At 39.1% G+C, this 21985-nt stretch overlaps 3 protein-coding genes across 5 annotated transcripts; all 3 read left to right on the top strand.

The window, feature by feature from the left end:
- Positions 1-2317: 2317 nt before the first annotated feature.
- Positions 2318-6690, top strand: LOC125000933 (TBC1 domain family member 24-like). Of its 2 annotated transcripts, none has more exons than XM_047576712.1 (11): positions 2318-2562; positions 2702-2922; positions 3057-3318; positions 3455-3568; positions 3769-4185; positions 4266-4505; positions 4725-4880; positions 5319-5382; positions 5481-5579; positions 5656-5926; positions 6025-6690. In XM_047576712.1, exons 1-11 carry the CDS (start codon positions 2366-2368, stop codon positions 6198-6200), a joined length of 2217 nt encoding a protein of 738 aa, XP_047432668.1. In that variant the 5' UTR covers positions 2318-2365; the 3' UTR covers positions 6201-6690. The 2 variants fall into 2 exon arrangements, with proteins under 2 accessions (XP_047432668.1, XP_047432660.1); XM_047576704.1 differs by having other exon boundaries at positions 3452-3568.
- Positions 6691-8746: 2056 nt separating this feature from the next.
- On the top strand, positions 8747-10844 carry LOC124999790 (zinc finger protein 239-like). Its single transcript, XM_047574844.1, has 3 exons — positions 8747-8784; positions 9049-9106; positions 9450-10844. Exons 2-3 carry the CDS (start codon positions 9058-9060, stop codon positions 10550-10552), a joined length of 1152 nt encoding a protein of 383 aa, XP_047430800.1. The 5' UTR covers positions 8747-8784; positions 9049-9057; the 3' UTR covers positions 10553-10844.
- A 995-nt stretch (positions 10845-11839) lies between these two features.
- Positions 11840-21985, top strand: cfap52 (cilia and flagella associated protein 52). Of its 2 annotated transcripts, none has more exons than XM_047578852.1 (14): positions 11840-12038; positions 12397-12596; positions 12704-12840; positions 13093-13221; positions 13401-13500; positions 13743-13859; positions 14302-14402; positions 14554-14724; positions 15606-15754; positions 15912-16057; positions 16693-16844; positions 17672-17774; positions 21035-21146; positions 21535-21983. In XM_047578852.1, the coding sequence occupies exons 1-14, from the start codon at positions 11978-11980 to the stop codon at positions 21714-21716; spliced, it is 1860 nt and encodes a 619-aa protein (XP_047434808.1). In that variant the 5' UTR covers positions 11840-11977; the 3' UTR covers positions 21717-21983. The 2 variants fall into 2 exon arrangements, with proteins under 2 accessions (XP_047434808.1, XP_047434810.1); XM_047578854.1 differs by having other exon boundaries at positions 11889-12038; positions 12371-12596; positions 21535-21985.

The raw sequence follows: 21985 nt of genomic DNA, 5'->3' as shown, positions 1-21985 counted from the left end.
AGTCCAGATCTCCGATGACCTCTCCTGGACAGACAACATCTCCACTCTCATCAAGAAGGCCCCAGAGCGTCTCCACTTCCTGAGAGTCCTCAGGAAGAACAACCTGGACAGGAAGCTGCTGCTGGCCTTCTACCACTACTATGTAGAGAGCCTGCTGACATACTGTGTGTCACACCCCAGTTCTGAGCTGTTTGAGCTGTTGCCCTCTAGGAGGCGCTACAGATGTATTAGATCATGGACAAACAGACTGAAAAACAGTTTCTTTCCAAGAGCCATCACCACCCTGAACTCTCACATACAACAATCCACGTAATGTAGAATGTGCAATACAACACTTGAAACTACATTGACTCTTTATGCTGCTATTATGTCTGTCTATTAAAAAACCATGTGCAATACATGTTTACACTTTACCACTGCTACTACACCTTTACCACTGCTGCAATAAAACAATATAGATTTTATTTTATAATTTTGTATATTTTCAATATTTTTTTAGTATTAGTATTTTGACTTTAGCTGTATATCTTGTAAATAGTACCTTCTTTGCACTATTTTGTACACATTTGTGTTTCTTTTACACTGAAAGAAGAAGCTCTCCAATCTCATTGTACACTGTATAATGACAACAAAGAGCATTCTATTCTATTCTATTCTATTCTATTCTATTCTATTCTATTCTATTCTATTCTATTCTATTCTATTCTCTCCCTCTCTCTCTCTAAGAATCTCACTCGCTCTGCCAAAGCATAAGTGGAAAGAGAAGAGCTGATCTAACAAAGCAAGAATGACATATATATTAATCAAAGACAGTCATTAGTTTTTTTTTCTACTTTTATTTTTGTATAAACCTTTTAATCCACTTGAGTCCTAAACATAAATACCAAAAAATCTATTTCTGACTTTCAACCCTTTATATGCCAGTGTTTGTGACGGCATTCGAAAAACACAAATTTGCACAAATTTGCAAAAACAAATGCAAAGTCTATTTTTATTGATGTTCCTTTTGCTGCTGTGTTAATTATTTAATCAGTATTATGCATTTGTTAGCCCATCCACCAAATTTCACCAGCAGTCGCCACTGGCTGATACCATATGAAAGTCTTCCCTTTAGTATTCAAAATTGTTTGTTTTTCAATGATTTCTGTATTTTAATGAAGAGCATGTAAAAACTCTTCTTCACTTTTCATGTGTTCTCCAAGTGTATTTGTGTTCTTTCTTCATTTTATCGTCTTTCTTTAGGTATGCCACACTTTGCTGTGTACTTATTTCAGTTCATGCTCATGTTTATTGCTGCTTTGTGTTTTATACGTGTTCTATGTAAGTAGTCAGGTATTTGCTTTTCGGTTTTGGATGAAAACTTGAACAAAAGGCAGAAAATTAATGTGCAAGACCTAGACTTGCAAAAACAAACCACATCAACATTGAAGTCCAAAAACTGTCCCAACACAGTGAAATGCTTCAGGTGTGATGACAGCCAACATGATCCAAAACACGTCCACTGTTGATGTTTTGTAACCTGCAGCCAGATTTTCCTCCATTGAGGAATGTAGCTGTGTTCCCCATAATAAGAGAGTTGTGTATTTGTTTGGCATTTAAAAATGAGAAATGGTCTACAGTGCCACCATATCATGAGTACAGCAGCTATGTCGAGGTGCAGAGAAAGTAAGAATGCTGCAGTTTATATTCCCCCCAGTCCCCAAGAGTTGGCTTTCATCTCTAATGTAGCTTTCATGGAACTCGACATGAGAAACGACACCACACTACATTTTTACACACGGAGTCTAAAGACTTTGTTTTTCAACTCCAGTGAGCCCACATATGAGGTAAGAACTTGTAGAGCTTTTGTGTTTCATAACCAAACAATCGACATGTTTAGTGGAAAACATGCATATGTTGTGTAGAATAATAACCTTTGGGAGACTTCTTGGAAAAGGTACCTCTGGCATTTTTATGCTCCACATGAATCAATTTCAGAAAAAGTGTAACAACACATTATTACTCTGACGATTCTAGTAATACTAGAGTATATTTCCATGTCAAAATGAATATTTAACATATTGAAGCATTTGCATCGGTATTTTGGCACATGTTGTGGAAACTGTGATGCTTTGGCTCTGATTATAGTGTCACTAGATCCTAAGAAGAGACTGACTACTTCTTGGAACATGACACTTAATGTTGCCAAAGTGAAAACAGGAAGATCAGTGGAACCTTTTACTTTTACTGCCCGAATCACCACAAACAAAACGTGCACATGACCACATCCCACAGGCTCATATAAAGCCCCAACCCTCAGAATGAGCAGCGAGTAACAGGAGACGCTACCTTCTAGCTTCCATTCCTTCCAAGAAAAAGACTTGAGATGATACATGTCTCAAGGACACTGGAGTTCTCCAACTGTGGAAATATTAACTCAGTCTCGCATGCATCCTCTGATCAAGACCTGGGCTCTGTGGGTAGAACCAGGCAAAGGTCTCACTCCTACTACAACCCAGATGACATTAAGAACTATGGTGTGCAGACTCAGAAAGAAGAAAGCGGTCTAAGACCTCGCTCCAAGTAAGTTTTTAGATTCATAAATGCTTGTGATATATTATTATTATTATTATTCAAATTATGTGGCTGGTTTTAAAAAAAAAAATATGTGTTAGATGGGATCCAAAAGACTGACTTTAGTATTGGTTCAAATGCTCTGCAGGTCGTTTTACAGTTATGAGACATCAGAGCAGAACTTTGAGAATGACGTGGGAAACTTCTCAAGGTCCAATCCATTGAGGCAGAGGACAAGCTCTCTACACAAGCATCAAGTAATCAATAAGGAGAGAAAAGAAGGGGAAGGAGGTGACTGTGGTGTTACTGCTAAACAAAACAAGTCCAAGTCAAAACCAAAGAAACATTCATCCTTGAGAGACTCTAATGGTACTTAAAACAATGTTTTAAAATGGAAGCTACATTCTACAGCTAAAATGAACACCTCAGTGTATTTACTCTGTTTAGGAAAATAATATTAAGGTATGTGTGTGTGTGTGTGTGTGTGTGTGTGTCTTGCTCAGGCGGTAAAACAAATCACAAGTCAGTGGCCATGATGACCATCTCTGAATCTGATAACTGGGAGATTATTTCCAACTCTGGGATGAAGTATGGACAGTTTGTGGACTGGGAGAAGATTGATCCTGAAGCCGCAAATAAATACCAGCAGATCCTGGAGAGCAAGCGCCACCAACTGAAGAATATGGGCCGAGAAGGATTCTGGGCCCTGCCGCACACACTGAGGGCCAAAGCTTACTATCACATCATCCACAGCATCAATACCAGGTTAACACTGAATATCATTCAAAGAGTACACAAAGAGTATGCATTAGAGGTCACTGAAATTACCTCTTTGAACATTTCAATGTCAATCAATTCAACTTAATTATCTGACTGTGGATTGCTGCTTTCTGCGAAGCAGGTCAGTCTCCCCAGAAAGAGACCTCTACTATGAACTGGCTAAGAAGTTATTCGGAGAACAGAAAATCAGCAACCACCCAGTCCCAGAGTACATGGAGGCCGGAGAAATACCCAGGTAGCTTTACCGAATAATGTTTCAAAGACCGGTATCTTACCCATTTTAAAAACATGCTACAGCTATACATCTCATGCACAGATGCTTTAAGTGCAACTGTTGAGACCCTCCTTAACATGCCTTTCTTTCATATATTGCTGACTTGTGCACTGGGTTACAATATGGTAAACTGACTCCTAGCTTTATCCTTCCTTATCCAGATACTGCCTCAACAAAGCAGGTCTAAATTCTGTCAAAAAGATTCTTCTTTGCCTTGGAAAATGCTTCCCTGACATGAACTACTGCCCCATCCTTCCTGCCTTGGTTTCGCTCATCCTCCACTTCAGCGAGGACGAGGCCGAGTGTTTCTACAGTGTGTCCCGACTCATCAGTTACAATGACCCCAACAAGCGTTACATTGACCAGACGTTCCTCACGTACCGTGCTTCCTGCATGACCTTTGGAGACCTTGCCAACAGGTGCTGCAAAGGCATCCGCAAGCTGATTGCCAGCTCTCACCAGAACCTTTTTGAGTTTTACTCTGACTGGATCATGTGGATATTTGCCGACCTTCCTTTCACATACGCCATCAGAGTTCTGGATGTCTACCTATTGGAAGGCTACAAGGTCCTCTACAGGTTTGTGGTGTTTCTCATGGCAAAAATTCCCATAAAGAAGAAACAATGCAATAAAAGTATTTGATCATTACTCTCTGTAGGGTGGCACTGGCTCTCCTCGGTCTCTACAAAGTGTCCGTGTCATCCAGAGTGGCTGATGTGGAGGACTTCAGAACAGATATGAAAAGTTTTGTGCAAACTGTAGCTCGCCACTGCACTGCTGAGAATCTCCTGGAAAGAGCCTTTATGATTCCAATGGCCACACGGAGAGAGCTCAACCTCTTGTTCAATGCCAACAAGGACTCTCTCATGCAAAAAGGTGTCAGCATACACCAGAAGAGGTTAGTTTATACTGACATTGTCATAGTCCAGTCAGCAAGTGGAATAGGAGAGGAGGAATCCTTCATGTTCAGAAGCTTTTTCTTCTATCAAGAATGACATATTTATGACAATATACTGGCTGGTGTGTTTTAAATGTGTGTTTCAAATGTTTAATTTTTAACTCATCTGAATCCAGTTTTCACATATTACTGCTGTTATTATGTGTTATGTTCCTGAAGGCAGGTGGTGGAGACAGTGGACTTCAGCAACCTCAACTCCAGTGTGGTAACAGCCACTGAGATGAGAGTCGTCTGGGCCTGGATACCAGAGCGCTTTGCCCTTTTCAGTCCAATTAAGTTGTTCAGTGCAGTGGAACATGGACAAAGCCTTGCCTCGTAAGTAAACTGAAAAGATTCTCTGTAATCCAGGTCATGGTATATCCATAAATGTAAAAGTTGAGTTATTTAAACAGAATTAAAGAGCTCTTATACACAAGTGTAGCTTATGCATTTGGTGGACAGCATGTACCTGCTGTGAGAAACTAATACGCATTTGTATTTGCATGTTTTATAACTTGTGAGTAGCAGCAGGCGGTTTGTTTTCACCATCAACACCATTTACTTTAAGTGTGAAAGTCAAATGTCACTCACAGGTCAGTAGACAAGAGTAGTTGTTTTCCAGCAAATTGATGATTCCAGTTAGTGAGACATGCAACAGCTATTAATTGTGTTTGCCATGAGTTGGCTATATTATAGTATACTATATAATATCAATATATATTATATAATATCAAATCAGTGGTTATGTTTTATTTTGTTTTTTCTCTGATATAGATTCTATTCACACGTGGAGGGACATGAACCAGCCGTCTTGATTATTAAAACAATGGATGAAGAGGTGACTTTAGATAAAGTGATGGTACTGGTATAAATCTGTTTGTAAGTGTTGATGACAATCAGGGTATGAATGTCTCTGAAATATTTTTCATTTCACAGGTGTTTGGTGCCTTCCTGTCAACAGACCTGATAGAAAGAAGAAAGCATGACTCTAATGGATTTACATATTTTGGAACTGGCGAGTGTTTTGTTTTTACGGTGAGACATATTCCTGCTTTCGTGTTGTATTCAACTTTATTACAATGTATTTATATTTATTTGAATCTTCTTTTAGCTCCGTCCTAGCATGGAGCGCTACCAGCAGGCTATGACAAACATCATGACCCAAAGAGCTGCTCCACAGAAGACTGGAGATGTGTCAGATAGTGGCAGTTCCCCCATTACAGCTCTGACCTGTCCTGCTGGAACGCCCCAGAATCCTAGCTACCTGACAATCCCCTTCACTGTACCAACGGAAGAACCCATGTCTGCCAAAGAGCCCAAGAGACAAAAGGAACAAGAGGCATCCATGTTCATAGCAGGCAATGACAGCCGGCTCATTATTGGTACATCAGCTAAAGTTATTGTCAAAATAGACCTGCTAGGCCTAGATCTGTGATGGCAACAGTGAGAATGCACTACTAACGTATGTGTCTTCTCTCAGGTGGTGATGGGGGCCATGCTCTCTGCCTGCATGAGGACCTGGATGGAGGATACACAGAGACATGTAATACATTCAAGAGCGCCCCACTCTGTAAGGGACATTTCAAGATCCTGTCCTTGGAAGTGTGGGGCATTCAAAACTCCATTTCTTTTTCTCACTGTTTTCCCTCTCAGTGAAACCAGTCTTTTATGCTATTTAAGTGGACATGATTTTTATGTATCTTCCATATATTTATTTTGTGAAATGTAGATTCATACAAATATTGTAAAGTGTATTATATTAAGTGAGATTTTACTTTTACGTCAAGTTTATCTGAACCCACATAAAGAATTATTCTAATCTTAGTGAAGCTCTGGATAACATCTAAACATAGCATATTACAGATGAGGAGGAAACCTAATTTGCAGTGATGAATCTTGGAAGATCAAAGGTTGTCTGTGAACACAGACTAAGAAGTACTTCATACTGTATACTATCGATCAAGGAATCTATCAAGATTTTTTAATTCATGAAGGATCATCACCATCTGAGCTGAACCACTTTCCAAGAGGAAGTTCATATAGTACAAACAGTTACTCTAGGATGTATGCCTTTCACTTCAACCTGTTTTCCTCATTGATTTGTAGTTTAGCCACATTTGATATATATTAAACTTGATGCACTTTATATCACAATCAGTTGTTTGTCTTTTCGATGCTGTGTAAATGTCACCTTTGATTGTTATTTTACTATACTATTATATTACTATATATGTGACGGGATCAAAATCAATTGAAATTTGGACCACAAAAAAATAATAAATTATATAAAATATAAAAATACAAAAAAATACTAGAGACGGATTATCATGTATGTCTGCACTGTGTACTTGCACCGTTGGAACCACTGCAGGCATTAATGACTCTATTACCCTCGAGGGTGTACTTTAACGTCATTTGAGCACGACCGAAGTGCTCAAATAACATTTAAGCACACCCTCGAGGGTAATATTGCGATTATACAACAATTACCGACGATCCATTTTGTAGCGTACTTTTCAGCCGTTTCCTGCTCCAGCTCTGACAGTTACAGTGTTGCCATGGAGATGGATACAATGTTGCCACAGACTTGACGGAGCAATATTTTGCTGTAATGCTGATTTGAGCATGTTCTAAATGTCTTATTGAACAATCAGATTGCTTGGTCGGGACTACTTGTATAATTTTGGTTGTAGTATTAGTGGTACTAGCAGTAGTACTACTAGTAGTATCTCATATATTATAATACCATTGAATTAGGTGGTGTGTCTAAACTGAATGTCAGACTGAATATGTGGATGGTCTTTTTCTCTTAAATCTTTATACGTTCATGATAAGAACCGACGCCAGACTGCAAAAGCAATGTTATAATTTCTGAATGATGCAAAGGTCTGGAGTACACTCGTAACTTTTTTAATCCTGCAGGGGCAGTAATGAGTCCACTAACGTCAGTACTGACAAAAAATATAGAAAAAGAACAAGAGCGGTAGCTTGTTTATCGGTCTGTGTTTGCTGTGACCGGCTGATGGAGGTTAAATTAAAAACGCTGGTGACATAAACTGTTACAGTCTTCGAAGTATCCCTGTGAGAGGTGGGGCTCAGTCTTCTACATGCTATTTACTACGTCTGGTCTGGCGTAGTTGTCTTACAGTAACGTTAGCTTTAGCGGAGGTGGCTAGCAAACGTTGTCACGGTATGTTTGTGAGAGTTCGTGTCCCAGATTAACAGGAATTCACCGTCTAAAAGCTAACCTTCCGCGATAAAATAACTGATGTTAACCGGAGGACGGGGTTAGGCTTTTGGAGCCTTACTGAATTCGGCCCAGGAACAGTTCGGCGTGACTATCGTACCAATGCACAGATGTTTCATCCATGTATGTGTGAGCATTATTCTACACGCATTTTTTTTTTTTTTTTTTAAATTCCAGAGGCAGTGTGAACCGTAAACCCAAATACCATCTATTGAAATGTAATATAATTATTTATGTACTGAATTGGGACAATGCACACCAACATTGGTGCATTAGGCATCAGTGTAAATGCGCCGAGCACAAGTGCTAATTTTCAGTCGCAGAATACAAATCATGCAGTTGACAATTACAAAACTAGACAATGTCAGAACAAACAAAAATAGTGCCACAGACAATATCAAAACAAACAGTATTATAACAAAACATTTTGACCCACAATTCCAAAAAAGATCAGTGGACCAAGAACCCAGAGAACTAGACATGAGTTTATGTCTGATTTATTTTAAACCAATGTTTGAGACTTATTTATTTTAAGTAAGCAGTTTCTGAGGTGTTGTGGTAACTTGTTCCAGTAAATGTATTCTCAACATTTAGTTCTGTTTGTTCTCATGTTCCCTACACCCTTGATTGAATTCTGACTGTGTTGTATTGAGCTGTTGGCAGTTAGTAGCTCCAGTGCAGCTGTTCTCTTTGTTAAATGTGACATGCTGCTAGCTCTCTAAGGTGATCTCCATTTATTCTGGCAACTGGTGGATTTAAACAACATTGCGACAAACCACCATGTATTTCAGCATCCACAGGCAGGGACTTTTAATCTAGCATAACCAGCATATCACATCTTTGCATGGTAAGGTAGAGACCGATGTAGTAATAATGATTAATCAAAGATTATGACAGTTATGATTAGACAGTTATGGTATTGTGGTCCTCTCCTACAGGAGAATTGTACAAAAAAACACTTACACAGTGGCTTCTAAACGTTTTGACTGCCAGGTATGAAAACACTTTGATAGTACTACACATTTTCCATATGAAGGTGGTATGTATGACTCTGTTACATTACTATTTTACCTTTATGCTGCAGTTCATAATACACCACTTAAGACATTAGTCACAGATGCTCCTGCTATCAGTCAGATCAGATTCATGTAAAATCTTTACAAATGTAAGTAAACACTGAATCGGTGCTCTACAGTACAGTCATATAATATGGTTTCTCTATCCCTCTCTGTGTGTTTGTGTGTTCTACGCAAATAGGCAACAGCAATGGGCCCAGACACTGGACCTGTCCCTAAAACAGAATCTTCAGATGAAAGTACGTATTGATGGTTTGTTGTATTTTGTTCCCCCATGTCATCAGTTATTCATTTACCTTTTCCAATAATATTAACGCAGGTTCTTCATGTGGTTCAGGCAACATATGCATGCATAAGTCTGAATGTACTGTCCAGTAAAGTAAAATAACCCTGCAGCCCTGTTAAACTGTTCCTCTTAAACCCACTGAAGACATCCCTAGATAGCACTCCTTTTTCCTGTTCGTGTTCATGTAGTAATATGATAAAATTATGAAATTGTGAATGATAAAAGCTAATATTTATGTTCTGCTTCTTACTGAGATTGGCATTCAAAGGATGTTCTTTGCTGTGATTATTTTTCAGGTTCAGGAGTAGTTGTGGTGAAGGTTATCTCAGAATCAGATACCAGTGATGACCTAAGTGCTGCTGAAAATTCCAAACAACCAGAGAGCCACATATCTGACAAGTGTCATGCTTGCACTGTCTGTGGCAAGGTTTTTGACAGACCATCAAAGCTAGAGAGGCATAAACCTGTGCACGAGAGGAAACCAAAGACTCTTCATCAGTGTCAGCATTGTGATAAGAGCTTTACACAACAAGAGAAGCTGATCAGGCACGAGAATGGCCACAGTAGGACTAACAAGCACCCCTGTCCTGACTGTGGAAAAGTGTTCAATAGGCCTTCCAAATTAGAGAGGCATAAACGTACACACTCAAAGAAACCAAAGGTGCCGCATCAGTGTCCATACTGCATGAAGACATTCAGTAAACTTAACAAACTTGTCCGCCACAAGCGAATGCACACCGGGGAGAAGCCTTTCACCTGCTCTGTCTGTGGTAAAGGATTCTCAGAGTCAGGCCACTGCAAAGCACATGAAAAGACGCACCAGGAGCAGCCAGAAAAGCCTCACTCCTGCGCGGACTGTGGGATGTGTTTCTTCAAGGCCTCAGAGCTCCGTCGCCATTTTCGCTCCCATACTGGAGAGAAACCATTTAGTTGCAGCATATGTGAAAGCAGTTTCTCCCGCTCAGAGGGCCTTAAACGGCACATGAGGAGGCACACTGGCGAAAGACCATACAAATGTATTGTCTGTGGAAAAGGATTTTATTCTCGTCAGGATTTGAATATTCATAGATTGATCCACTCAGGAGAGAAGCCGCATCTTTGCCCCGTGTGTGGTAAAGGCTTTTCACAGTTGGGCAACATGAAAGAACATGAACAAAACGTTCATATTAAATCAGAGACATATATTTGCAATGAATGTGGGGCAACATTCACACGCTACAAGTCACTAACCAAGCATCAGCGAACTCACACAGGAGAAAGACCCTATCTGTGTCTCACTTGTGGTCGCAGGTTTTCATGGAGCCATTCTCTTAGTAGACACCGGAGGACACACGCACACAGACAGATGTCTATGGATACATTAAGTTTGGAAGGGCCTCCTGAGCATCCCAGCATTTGAAAATAGAAGTGAAATCTTTGGGAGAATGAACATTTCATTAAGTAATTGCAGAGAGACAGTTAAGCTGAGATAAACTAATTTGGAGTGATATTACAACTTTTTGGCTTGTAAAGTGATTCACCTTGTCTCTTGCTTTGTTAATTGTCCACTGTAATGGTAATTTTTATTAACTGCACACTCTGGACTTATTTCTATGTGTCCACTCCTTCTCTGTGATTGGCAGAGAACCTCTACAGACTGTGCACAGTTGTGTAACTTTTCTCTTCTTGAACGAATAAAACTACACAAACAACGTTTGGTGTATTCTGTTTTCATTAAAAAAGATATTTCTGTATCATCCACAATTTTTTTTTTTTTTTACTAACAAAATATCAATTGATCAAAGCCACTCGTAAACTTTCTGGAATATGTTTATTGTATTTTGTCATTTCACAAAGAGTAAAATGCCAAAACTAGGCAGCTTTTGTGCATCGAACCTTCATAGAACACTATTAACTCTGCTTAATATTGAGGCCAAGTCATTCCCTTTCTGCTGGACACTTTGGAAACTTTACTTTGGAGAATGATTCAATTCAAATAGCAACTACATGTGATGTTTGTGAGTTTTAAATGTAATGCTGCAACTGAAGAAATTCAAGATAATTGCAGTAGTTCATTGTGCAGTTTTTACACAACTAAATGTTGCCAACTGTAATGTTCTTTCTAAATTGAGAAAGATCAAATTATTTTTCTGTTATTAAGATCCCACTGTGTCATGGAAGAGACGTGGTTAGACTTATTCATTTCAGCAGAGAAGTGCTGCTGAACTGTTCCCTATGCAGGTACAGCACCATCCCCACTCAACACACTACTATAGCATTAGAGCTTGAATGGTGAGCATGCAGAAGCAGTTTTCCTCTAGTATGAGATGTTGAAAGTTATGTATAGACCTTTGATGTTTTTTGTTGTTTTTTTGCTGATATGTATAATATACAAAGTGTAGTTGTATAGCCCAGTACTTTTGTTTGTGGTGCTATCTATAGTGAAAGTTTATTGTCAGTGAATGGATATATTGCACTGTGCTGCAATTCACTGCACAGTAACACAACATAATGAGGCTCCACATGGATAAATATATAATAAAAATGTTCTCAAATACATTTGTGTTGTATATGATGAGTGTTATTGTGTCCTAAACAATGCTGCTGCAAGCTTTCGCATGCACTTTTTTCAGTTTGAACATTTCCGATCGCGCGTGAATGCAGCTGGTGTCATCGCCCGAGGCTACAGCCAACGCAACCCCTGCCGTTGCTAGGCGACTGTTTGTGTACTTTAGCGCGAATATAAGGACTGAGAAAATAAGTGTAGTGAAGTGTGAATTTATTCCTGAAAGTTGTCTATTTTAACACAACACCACTGAAATAGATACATGTTTTAGCTGAAGCCATGGCTGTTGAATCGCAGGCGGTACCTCAGCTTGAACTGGAGGCTGTTATCGGGTTCAACGGTAAGATTTTAACCTAAACTTCAAGTCAACCGTGCAAGCAACAGTAAATTTGTTACAGTCAGCGTTTCGTATTGTATTTTTCGTGTGTAATGCAACGTTAGTTTTTTGATATTTAAATTTTTACGGATATTGCACGGTTAACGGACTGTATTAGGTAGAGGTGTCTACCTAAGTGTTAAGGACAGCTTTGCTAACTCTGACTGCATGTTTGGATTGTTTGGATTGTCTGGGTTGGGAAAGGATGTACATTATGTTTATTCTTTACTCTTTCACGTTTTAAAATGACCGCCCACAGTGATTGGAGACACTTTTGTCTTTTTGTATCTTAACAGTGTTATGCTACTTTGTATTACATCAGGGCATGTGTTTTCGGGCCTGAGGGTCCATCCAGACAGAGAGCACCTGATCTATCCCCTGGGGTCCACTGTCATTGTGAAGAGGATCAAAGATGGCAAGCCAGCGTTCCTGGACGGACACACAAACAATGTATCCTGTATTTCAGTGTCCAAAAGTGGACAATACGTTGCCTCTGGACAGGTCAACTTCATGGGCTTTAAGGTGGCTATATTTATGACACAGTTTGTGATAGGGTTACCTCAAACCATTTGCAGCACCAGTACTAAAGGATACATTAACAGTAACATTTTGTTTTCATATTTATCCAGGCTCCAATAATTATCTGGGACTACGCACAACAAACTATCTACACCCAGCTGCTTCTCCATAAGGCTAAGGTTGAGGCTTTAGCCTTCTCTCCCAATGATAAGTACTTGGTGTCCCTGGGAGGTCAAGATGATGACAGGTAAACACTGAGTATGGATGATGCGGTCAAGAAAGACTAAGTTGGGGTCTATCATGAAAAAAGAATAGTTCTCTGTCTCAAATACAAGATATTTATTCAGTTTTATTTTATATTATTCATTTATATTAACCTGACTACATGATACAGGAATGCAGACAAGGGGAACACAAGTCTTCTTGCCATACATACTGTATGTTAATTTTCCCCAGTCTGCGTTTGTTAAGAGTGTGAGGGTTTTCTGTGTGTTTTCAGTATAGTTGTGTGGAATATAGAGACCAAGGAGGCCATCTGTGGGAGTGCAGCTTCAGCACAAAGTTCTGGTCTCTGCCTCACCGTGCAATACTCAAACATGAACGACAACATCTTTGTTTCTGCTGGGAGGTGAGTGTACGGCACCTACTGACATTCTGCAAACCACATATTCTCCTAAGTTTTTCATATTTCTGGGGTTTGTTAATGCATTGCCACAATTACAATCACATTTGTTTATAAAATCGCTGGATGTTTCATTCTTATGATTACCTTAAAGTATTTTAATATCACTGCTCTTTTTTGGGCAGTGGAACATTGCGAGTCTGGGAACTGGACCTACACAACAGAAAGATCAGGCCTACAGAGTGTAAGACAGGCAAGCTGAAGAGGACTGTGAAATGTGTGGAGGTATGAGACTATAGGGACCTTTCGTTCGCATCAGTCCTTTGCCCAGACAATGTAACTTGCTTGCCGTTTTGAGGTCAACCTCAGTTCTGCAAAATGTTTTTTGTCAAAAATGAATTATATACTGTATGTTAATAGAACAGCCACAGTAGAAGATTAGATTCTTCCATTTTGGCATATAGTATACCATACATGGTAAAGTAAGGCAGAATTTCTCATGTTATATCTTTACTGTCATTGCACAGATAGCAGAGGATGATCAATTCATTTTCTGTGGCACCACCAGTGGAGACATAATGAAAATCAACCTGAAGACGGGGCTTCTGAGGGACTGTGGTCCAGTTAAAGCGAAATACAGTCTGGTAAGCCATGACACCGAGAGTCATTACATTCTAAGCAAACGCAGTGGAGGTAATTTCAGCCACTGTTCTCTCGTGTTCCATCTGATGATGAAGTATTCCTGATGGAGTTGCTCCTTTGGAAATACAATGTACTGGAATCAATGTCTCATTCACTGTCTTGTATTTGTATAATTTCTTCACTGTCATTTTTGGATCACATTGTACTTCCTTGCTGTTCCAGAAATCAACTTCATTTTGAGTGTGTGGGCATTCAGAGTATTGCGGGAGTTTTTTCGTTCAAATAACTAGTATAACAGGCGCTGAAATATTTGCAAATATATGAATATTAAAACATTCTAAATACTATCAAAGGATTGGACATTTGAGAATTAATATATTCATGGATGCATTTGTATATTTTAAGACAGTATTTTAAGTTATTGCTTCTACATTTACTATGCAGGGTGTCAGTGTCCTGAGGTTATTGAAGTCTGGACATTTGCTTGTAGGCTCTGGATCTGGCACCTTCACTCTGTGTTCCAGCACTAACTTCAAAACTGTTAAGTGAGTCCCGCAAATGCATCATTCCTTTCATCAGCATAACTGGCTTGAAGTTGCTATTTTTTCTTTGTGTGCAAGTTTGACAGATGTTTGTCTTCTTTATTTTTTATATTTAGTCAATATCTTACCAAAGTAACATTTTGTGTATTCATAGAGAAGTCCAGCTGGAGAAGGGCGTGACCTCCATCGCTGTAAGAGGAGAGGGACAACAGTTCTTTGTTGGCACAGAGGCTGCTCAGATGTACCGCTTCAGTTATGAGAACTTCAAAGCTGAACTCATATCTACCAGCCACAATAATCCTGTCAAAGATGTAGCCATCCCTTTGTAAGTGGAGGGTGAAAGAGAAATGAGTCACTGATGACAAAACATTACCAGACGGTGGGAATCTTTCTATGGTTTCCATTTAGGACCCACCAGAGATAAAAATAAAAAGTCACCTTGACTCAGCTTTTGGATTTGGCCATAATTACACAAGCAGTCAAAAGTTTGGACACGCCTTTGCATTTAATTAATTAATTTAATTCAATGAGAAAGTATGTGTCCTAAATTGACTGAAATCCAGAAACACTGCCATGCTGTTAAAAATCACTTCAACCAGAAACTTGGTGAGAATTATTTATCAGCCAGTGTCAAAAGTCAGATATGGTTGTAAAAAGCTTCAGTTCCGATGAAAGTCACTAAGATTCCACAGTCACGTTTTTTTCTGTTATACCAAAGATTTAAAATTCAATAAAATGTACTCTCCTCTGTGGCATTTAAAACAATCATGGGATTGTGTGATTACTCCAGACCTGTAGTCTGATTAACTGGATATCTGCACAATTCACCATTAATTCACCCTTTTTTCTCAAAATGCCTCTCTTCAGTTCCCTGTGGTACACACTAGATGGTGACATAGGCATTCCACATCCATGTTTGTGCATTAAATGCTGAGAAAATGGTATTGGTTTTAGCAGTGATTTTAAAACTGGGGCATTCAGGTGCTCCATGGGGGTTGGATGACCAGGGGGAATACATGGAGTAGATAAGTAAAATGAATATGATTTATATAGCACAAAGAAAATCACCAAAACAAAACAAGAGATTGCTGATGCTTGCTTATTTTTATTTCACAAAAATCCAATTGGATCATTCTGATATTAGTTGCTGAACCAGCCATTGTCAGTGATTGATACAAATTGTGTGTGTTTTTGTTTTTCTGCTAGTGGAACATCTGAATTATTTGCAACCTGCTCTGAGGAGGATATCAGACTGTGGCACATAGACAAGCCCAAAGAGCTGCTGCGCATCACTGTGCCCAACATGACCTGCAATGCCCTGGACTTCATGTTTGACGGACATAGCATCATCAGTGGTGGGAATCAGGGAGAAACATTTTCAAACAAGACATTCAAGCTCATCACTACGAGGAATATTTGATTTAAAATGAGATGTAGTCAGTTACCAATGTACTGATTCAAATGAATACTTTTACGAACCGAGTTTTACTCATAATTTTTACTGTCTTCTAGCGTGGAACGATGGTAAGATTCGTGTTTTTGCTCCAGAAAGTGGCCGGCTCATGCTCGTCATTCACAATGCGCACAGATTGGGCGTGACCGCCATCGCAGGCACCAGGGACTGCAAGAGGATTGTCAGTGGAGGGGGAGAAGGACAGGTCAGTAGACACACTGTGATACTGTTACACCTAGAACTGTTTGTTAAAATTGTTTAACTTTAAGCTTCTCAAATAAAAACATGGACATTTCCAGAAACTCTATGAAAATGGAGTGAATGTGGAAAAGTCTTAAAGTTTAAAGTTTTATTACCCTTAGATTTGTGGTAAGAGTCCTATCTTGTTACACACTCTGTTACATTTTTGATGAGAAACATTATGAAAGTGGTAACTTAATCATTGATGCTTCTTCAGAATTTTGCATAAGTAGGAGGCAAGTTTTTCTCACAGCTTGGCTTATTTTAAAGACTGTCACTGTTAGTGATCATTGAATTGCTCCTCATCCTGGACATCTTACATGATATTTTAAAATTTGAAAAAAAAAAATGTTTCTCTTAGAAAAGTAGCTGGATTTAATCCATTATACTGTATATTTATGATAAAGAATAGACTCTATGGACACTATGGAAACACAGATATTGACTCTGTGATAGCAGTTTGACACCTTAAAAAGCCTAAATTAATTAACCTATGTTTTTAAATTATTCAAACGTATGCAGTTGCATTTAAATAAATGTTTTATATTATGTACCAAGATTTCGCGTAAATCTGAAGGAGTTCAAGATCATGTATTTTAGGTGCGTATTTGGGAGCTGCAGCCTCACGGCCATCGTTTGCTGGAGACCATGAAAGAGCACAAAGCCACTGTCACTTGTGTGAAAATCAAGAGTGACGACACACAATGCATCACGGCTAGCTCTGACGGTGCCTGCATCATCTGGGACATAGTGTGAGTATCCTGTCCACTCTCCAAAACAGGCAAAAAATAGAAACATGCACATTCACATATAATCTGTGTCCTCCTTAAACCCGTGTTTCTGCATAATAACTATAAATGAATGCTCTCTGGTTCTGTGTGATGAAATGCTATAAACCACTACAGAGCCACTCCACTAAATCAAAATTGTAAATTAATTTTCACTTTCACTAGATTTGTATTACTGAGAGCAAGTTAGGTGAAACAGAAGTGGCAACGCATGTTCCTGAATCATAAGTCAATGAAAAATACGGCATACACATTTGCTAATGATATACTGTGCAGTACATAGTCATCATAGAGATAGTGACATTAAAAAAATAGAGCATGTAGTCTTCAGGTCTAAAGTGTAATAAGACAGAATTACTGAAGAACTAAATCTTTTGTGGGCTTATTCTGTGAGGAGAATAAAATCTTTAAAGACTTTTTTTCCCCTGTCTGTCCTCTTCAGTTAACATCTCTGTGCATTAAAGGTTTCTAGGCTATATGCATTAGGAGTAGCATGGATTTCCTATTTGGTATGATAATAAGACGATTTTAAAAAGGCTATCAAGACACATGTCTAAATGAATCTAATCTGAGGCTCTGTCCAGTCAAACACAATGAGCTTGCCGTTTTTCTATTATACGTGCGTGTTTAAAGACTTATGATACCAATTTCATCCTAAATTTGGAGATTGATTTTTTTTCCAGTCACACTAGACTGTCTTTTTTTAAGACTATTGTCACACATGTGAAACCCATTGTCCTCTGTCGTTTCTTTTATCTTGTCTATCTGCTCTTCTACGTCTCCTCCTGTAGGCGATTTGCAAGCCTTCAAAGGATGATTGCCAACACGGTCTTCCGGACAGTGTGCTACCATCCAGAGGAATATCAAGTCATTACCAGTGGCACTGACAGAAAGGTGAGTTTTGGCAACATTAACAGTTTTGTTCATTATGTACAGTTTCAAATGGGCAAAAACATTATTTATTTATATCCTTATCAGTACATGCCTACACAATGGTCTTCAAAGTCTGCCTACCTTAAAATGATTTTGGTTGTTTTTATGCAGTGGTATGTGAGCGTCTCTTGGCAAAGAATTCCCTGGCATTCATCTGTCATGCTTCAGGGGAAGAAAAAAATCTAATGATTGAAAATCCTTCAGGGTGGAAAGTGACTGGCACTCAACAGAGACAATCTAGATGCCTCATTATGCTGTTATTGTTATTATAATCTCCACTTAGTGAGCACAAGAGAAAATCCTGTAAGATCAGCACGGCGAAGGGCTTGTGCAATCACACACACACTTGCATGTCCAAAGATTAGTTTGGAAAGCTTGTAATTTGTTTCTCAGCTCCACATAATGAAGCTATGTGTTGCCTGCTAGACACTGGGGCAAAAGCACGCCCTTTAAGTCTGTTATTTTGCGAGTAATTTTGAATAACTCAGCACAGCTTATTTACACAAGGTCGGAAGTTCACCGTGGCAGAATGAACCACTTGCTTCCTTGATTGTGCATTTTATCCACACGCCTTGAACCAGACCACACGCAAGACCCATATTGCTGCTGTCCCTACATGCTGAGAGGTGAGGACAAGTTGTGCTGATTAACACAGCACTGTGGATGTGCTGAGTGAGCGGGGACTCACTGAGAAAGATGTATTCAGGGAAGGAGAAAGAGGGAGAGAGAGAGGAGAGATGGAGGGGAGCACTGTGGTGTTCGTGCCTTCCTGCGGATGTGCCTATACCACCCAAGTGCCAGCCAGATCCACCATCTGCTCTTCCCAGGACACAGGCGCTTTGTCTAGGGCACCAAATAGGAACGCTTTCTCTCTCCTCTCCGTTCTCCAACACTTCTTCACCTCCCAGCATGCCTCTGTGAGTAAATTCACAGAAAGGAAACTACCAGAGATGAGAGGAAAAAGTGGAAAGAGGAAGAGTAGCTAAGAGAACAAAAAACAGAGGAGGGTGTAGGTTTAGGCATGGAGATGGCATGCTCTGTGAAGGAGAATGATGATGTTTGTGGTTTTCTCAAGGTTGCCATTTTCAAGGTGTGATTTTGAGTAGAGCAGGGATGATCCTTAAAATTAAATAGTGGTGAACCAAGGTTTGCCGATGAGATGAGCGGTACCGAGAATAGAACCAATGTTTAAGACCTGCTCTCGCTTGCTGCTTGTAATTAATTTCCTGGTGGCCCATGTTGTGACTGTGGGCCACTTTCCCAGGCTGACGTGAAGAGAACACAGATGGGCCAAGACAACTCACACAGGTGGGAGTCTCTAATAAGCTGCTGAAATGAAATGAGGAAGAAGGGAGAGGTCGTGACTGTAGGGAGGAAGAGGGAAGAACATGATAGGTGTGGAGGAGAAGGGGACAACACTTTTACTGCAGCTTCCATAATTCTGGGATATACAAATAGCGACACACAAATGTCTTGATGGTTTAAATGGTAAATGCATTTGTGCTCCAGACCTCAGCTGTTTTGATGTAAACACCCTGTTATGTAAGAAAGATTTAGAAATTATTTTACAGCTTTCTATTTGGTGCATACAATATACAGTTTCTCCCTCTGGTGGTGGCTGTCTTCTTCTAAATAATGCTAAAGTTATTTGGTGTAAAAATATGAATAATAGGAATAAGTCACTCTGAGGCAGAAATGATACTGTAGACTCAAACACACAGAAGCGTTCCCTCGGCTTGTAAGGGCAGCTTATTGCTTTGAGAATCATGCTGCACTTCTGAAGCTATAAATACAATTCTTTCCTAGCCTTTTGTTCCTTTGTGATAACCAACAACATTTGATATGTGTGTGAGAATACATTTCCTGTCATGTAATGCATTACAAGCATTGTCTTGTGTAGAGAAATGAAATCCTTTCTCAGAGGCCATTCTCATAAATGTTGTTTTTTTTTCCGATCAGCTCTATGTAACATAAACGTTTCTGTTTAGAAACAGACAAAATGCAATCTGTTCAGCATGTGTTTTACTAACTTTTAAATCACTGCTGGCCTTTGAAACACACATAGGGGCTGATATTGATGTTAAGGTGAGCTATAAATGTTCTCCTAGAGAGTCATTCGTACTCATTCGTACAAGATAACTGCCCAAAATGCACCATCTGGGCCTTCATTTACAGCACTTTACTTTTAAGGTGCAATCAGCTTGGTTATATAAATAACAAGAAAGGATCACTCTTAGTCTATTCTACTTTGATGCTTTTGCTGCGCGTGCTATTAATAACTTCAGCTAACAATTGCTTTTGTGAGGCTTTTTACCTTGACAGGCATTATGCCTTGGAAATGATCAAACCTCAATTAGATCTCCAAGTACACCTTCGATACGCGTGTGTGAGAAGTGGTGATAGAATTTCACCCTAGATTGTCTCATCTCACCAGAGTGTAGGAATAATAAATGACGTGATGATGGTGATAATATGAGAATATGAGGTCACCAATTGCATATTAAAAGAAATATGTATGGGAACATAGAGAAATAGCACAACTACATAGGAATGTTGCCTTCAGTAATAGTATGTGTAGAAACTCCATCAGTCACAGTGACATTTGATTCTATACTGCATGAAAGAGATCAGACAGTTATGAATTATTTATAATGAACACTTCACTTGCCAGTTTATTAGGTGGCTAGAGTAAATGAATATGAATGTCCTGAACTAAATCCCCCTTCATAGTTGTTATAATGTTCAGTTCATGTTGAAATGACATCAAAAAGGTAGTAATTCAACTGGAAGATCATTTTGGAGGATGTAGTTTGTGGTTCTGTTAAACTATGAATTGAATTAAACAAACATATGTCTGACTTTGGCCTGGCCAACTCAATAAAATTGGTTGTCAAAATAATAGAGACAATACAGTTCATCAGTACTACGAGTCACAGACTTGAAAATGAAAACACTGTTGAATTAACAGCTTTATCAGGAGTTTGAGACTGAACACCGTAACCTTCAGGAAGCTTAAGATTTAGTGCAGTACGTTTTTTATTAGAATCCACTCATTTTCACTGGTGCACCTAATGAACTGGCAAGTGAGTGTATATACGTCAGCAGGAAAAGAAAGACCTGTGTTGGATCCATTATATATTCTGCAGTTATTTTTAATTCAAATCACTGTGTTCAACGTGCAACAGAACTTTAGGGTTTTTCTGTGTTCATTTCATTCTCAGGTTGCCTACTGGGACATGTACGACGGCTCTACTATCAGAGAACTTGATGGCTCACAGTCCGGGGCCATCAACGGCATGCACATCTCACAGGATGGCCACCACTTTGTGACAGGTCTGCTATGTGTTTACATTGTTTTTTTTTTTTGTTTTTTTTGCTCCTTTAGTATTGGTTTTCAAGTCAGTATAATTTAACCACAAATAACAAAGTAATCTATAAACACTCTTTGGAGCTAGGAAACTAATTATACAGATAATCATCAGTTCACACTTGACTGTGCTTCATTGCTGATTATGCTGGCTCTCAGATCAATACAGTATTGGATATTTATTGTAAATATATTTTTCAGATAACGCCTTTTAGTCAAAGTGTTCTTGTTCTTGCCATTCCATTTTTCACTCTCAAAGAATTATTTTATCTCTCCTATACCGTTGTTTTCATCACAAAACAAGACGTGAATTTCTCTCAGAATATTGACATTTCTTTTACCTTTTCTTGCCAGGTGGAGATGACAAGCTGGTGAAGGTGTGGGACTACATGGAAGGTGTAGTAACCCATGTAGGAATCGCTCATGGTGCCAGCATCTCAAGCATCAAGGTATGCTCCAACAACCGGACTCTAGTCAGCACCAGTGCAGACGGAGCTATTCTTCGCTGGAAGTTTCCTCACCCTTCTGCCTCTTAATGTGACACTGAGTCCTGGACACGAGAAGAAACAGCAGCCTTTAATTCAGCAGCTCATTCACAGGTTTTTCCAACATCCTCTATTCATCCTTCGTGTGACTTAGCAAATCTTTAACAGAATTCAATGATCTGGTTTTACATTAACCAAAAGAAATAATAAATAAAATCTCCATAGAAATAACTGCATGCAGTGGGTTTATATATTTATGTTTCTGAGCTTTTTGTAAATGTTTTTCTTTTCTGCTGCCTTCAAATAAAACACATGAACTT

This window comes from Mugil cephalus, chromosome 2, assembly GCF_022458985.1.
Source record: "Mugil cephalus isolate CIBA_MC_2020 chromosome 2, CIBA_Mcephalus_1.1, whole genome shotgun sequence".
Lineage (NCBI taxonomy): Eukaryota > Metazoa > Chordata > Actinopteri > Mugiliformes > Mugilidae > Mugil > Mugil cephalus.
The sequence above is the reverse complement of the archived record's forward strand: the minus strand, read 5'-3'. Positions and strand labels throughout refer to the sequence as shown.

What these genes read in the sequence shown, in the direction of transcription:
- LOC125000933 (XM_047576704.1), top strand. Translation starts at nt 2,366, where the DNA reads ATGATACATGTCTCAAGGACACTGGAGTTCTCCAACTGTGGAAATATT. An exon ending in ATCCTTGAGAGACTCTAATG is followed by an intron (nt 2,923 to 3,056) that starts GTACTTAAAACA and finishes TGTCTTGCTCAG; the next exon opens with GCGGTAAAACAAATCACAAG. An exon ending in ATCCACAGCATCAATACCAG is followed by an intron (nt 3,319 to 3,451) that starts GTTAACACTGAA and finishes CTTTCTGCGAAG; the next exon opens with CAGGTCAGTCTCCCCAGAAA.
- LOC124999790 (XM_047574844.1), top strand. Translation starts at nt 9,058, where the DNA reads ATGGGCCCAGACACTGGACCTGTCCCTAAAACAGAATCTTCAGATGAA. An exon ending in AACAGAATCTTCAGATGAAA is followed by an intron (nt 9,107 to 9,449) that starts GTACGTATTGAT and finishes ATTATTTTTCAG; the next exon opens with GTTCAGGAGTAGTTGTGGTG.
- cfap52 (XM_047578852.1), top strand. Translation starts at nt 11,978, where the DNA reads ATGGCTGTTGAATCGCAGGCGGTACCTCAGCTTGAACTGGAGGCTGTT. An exon ending in GGACTGTGAAATGTGTGGAG is followed by an intron (nt 13,501 to 13,742) that starts GTATGAGACTAT and finishes GTCATTGCACAG; the next exon opens with ATAGCAGAGGATGATCAATT. An exon ending in TTAAAGCGAAATACAGTCTG is followed by an intron (nt 13,860 to 14,301) that starts GTAAGCCATGAC and finishes TTTACTATGCAG; the next exon opens with GGTGTCAGTGTCCTGAGGTT.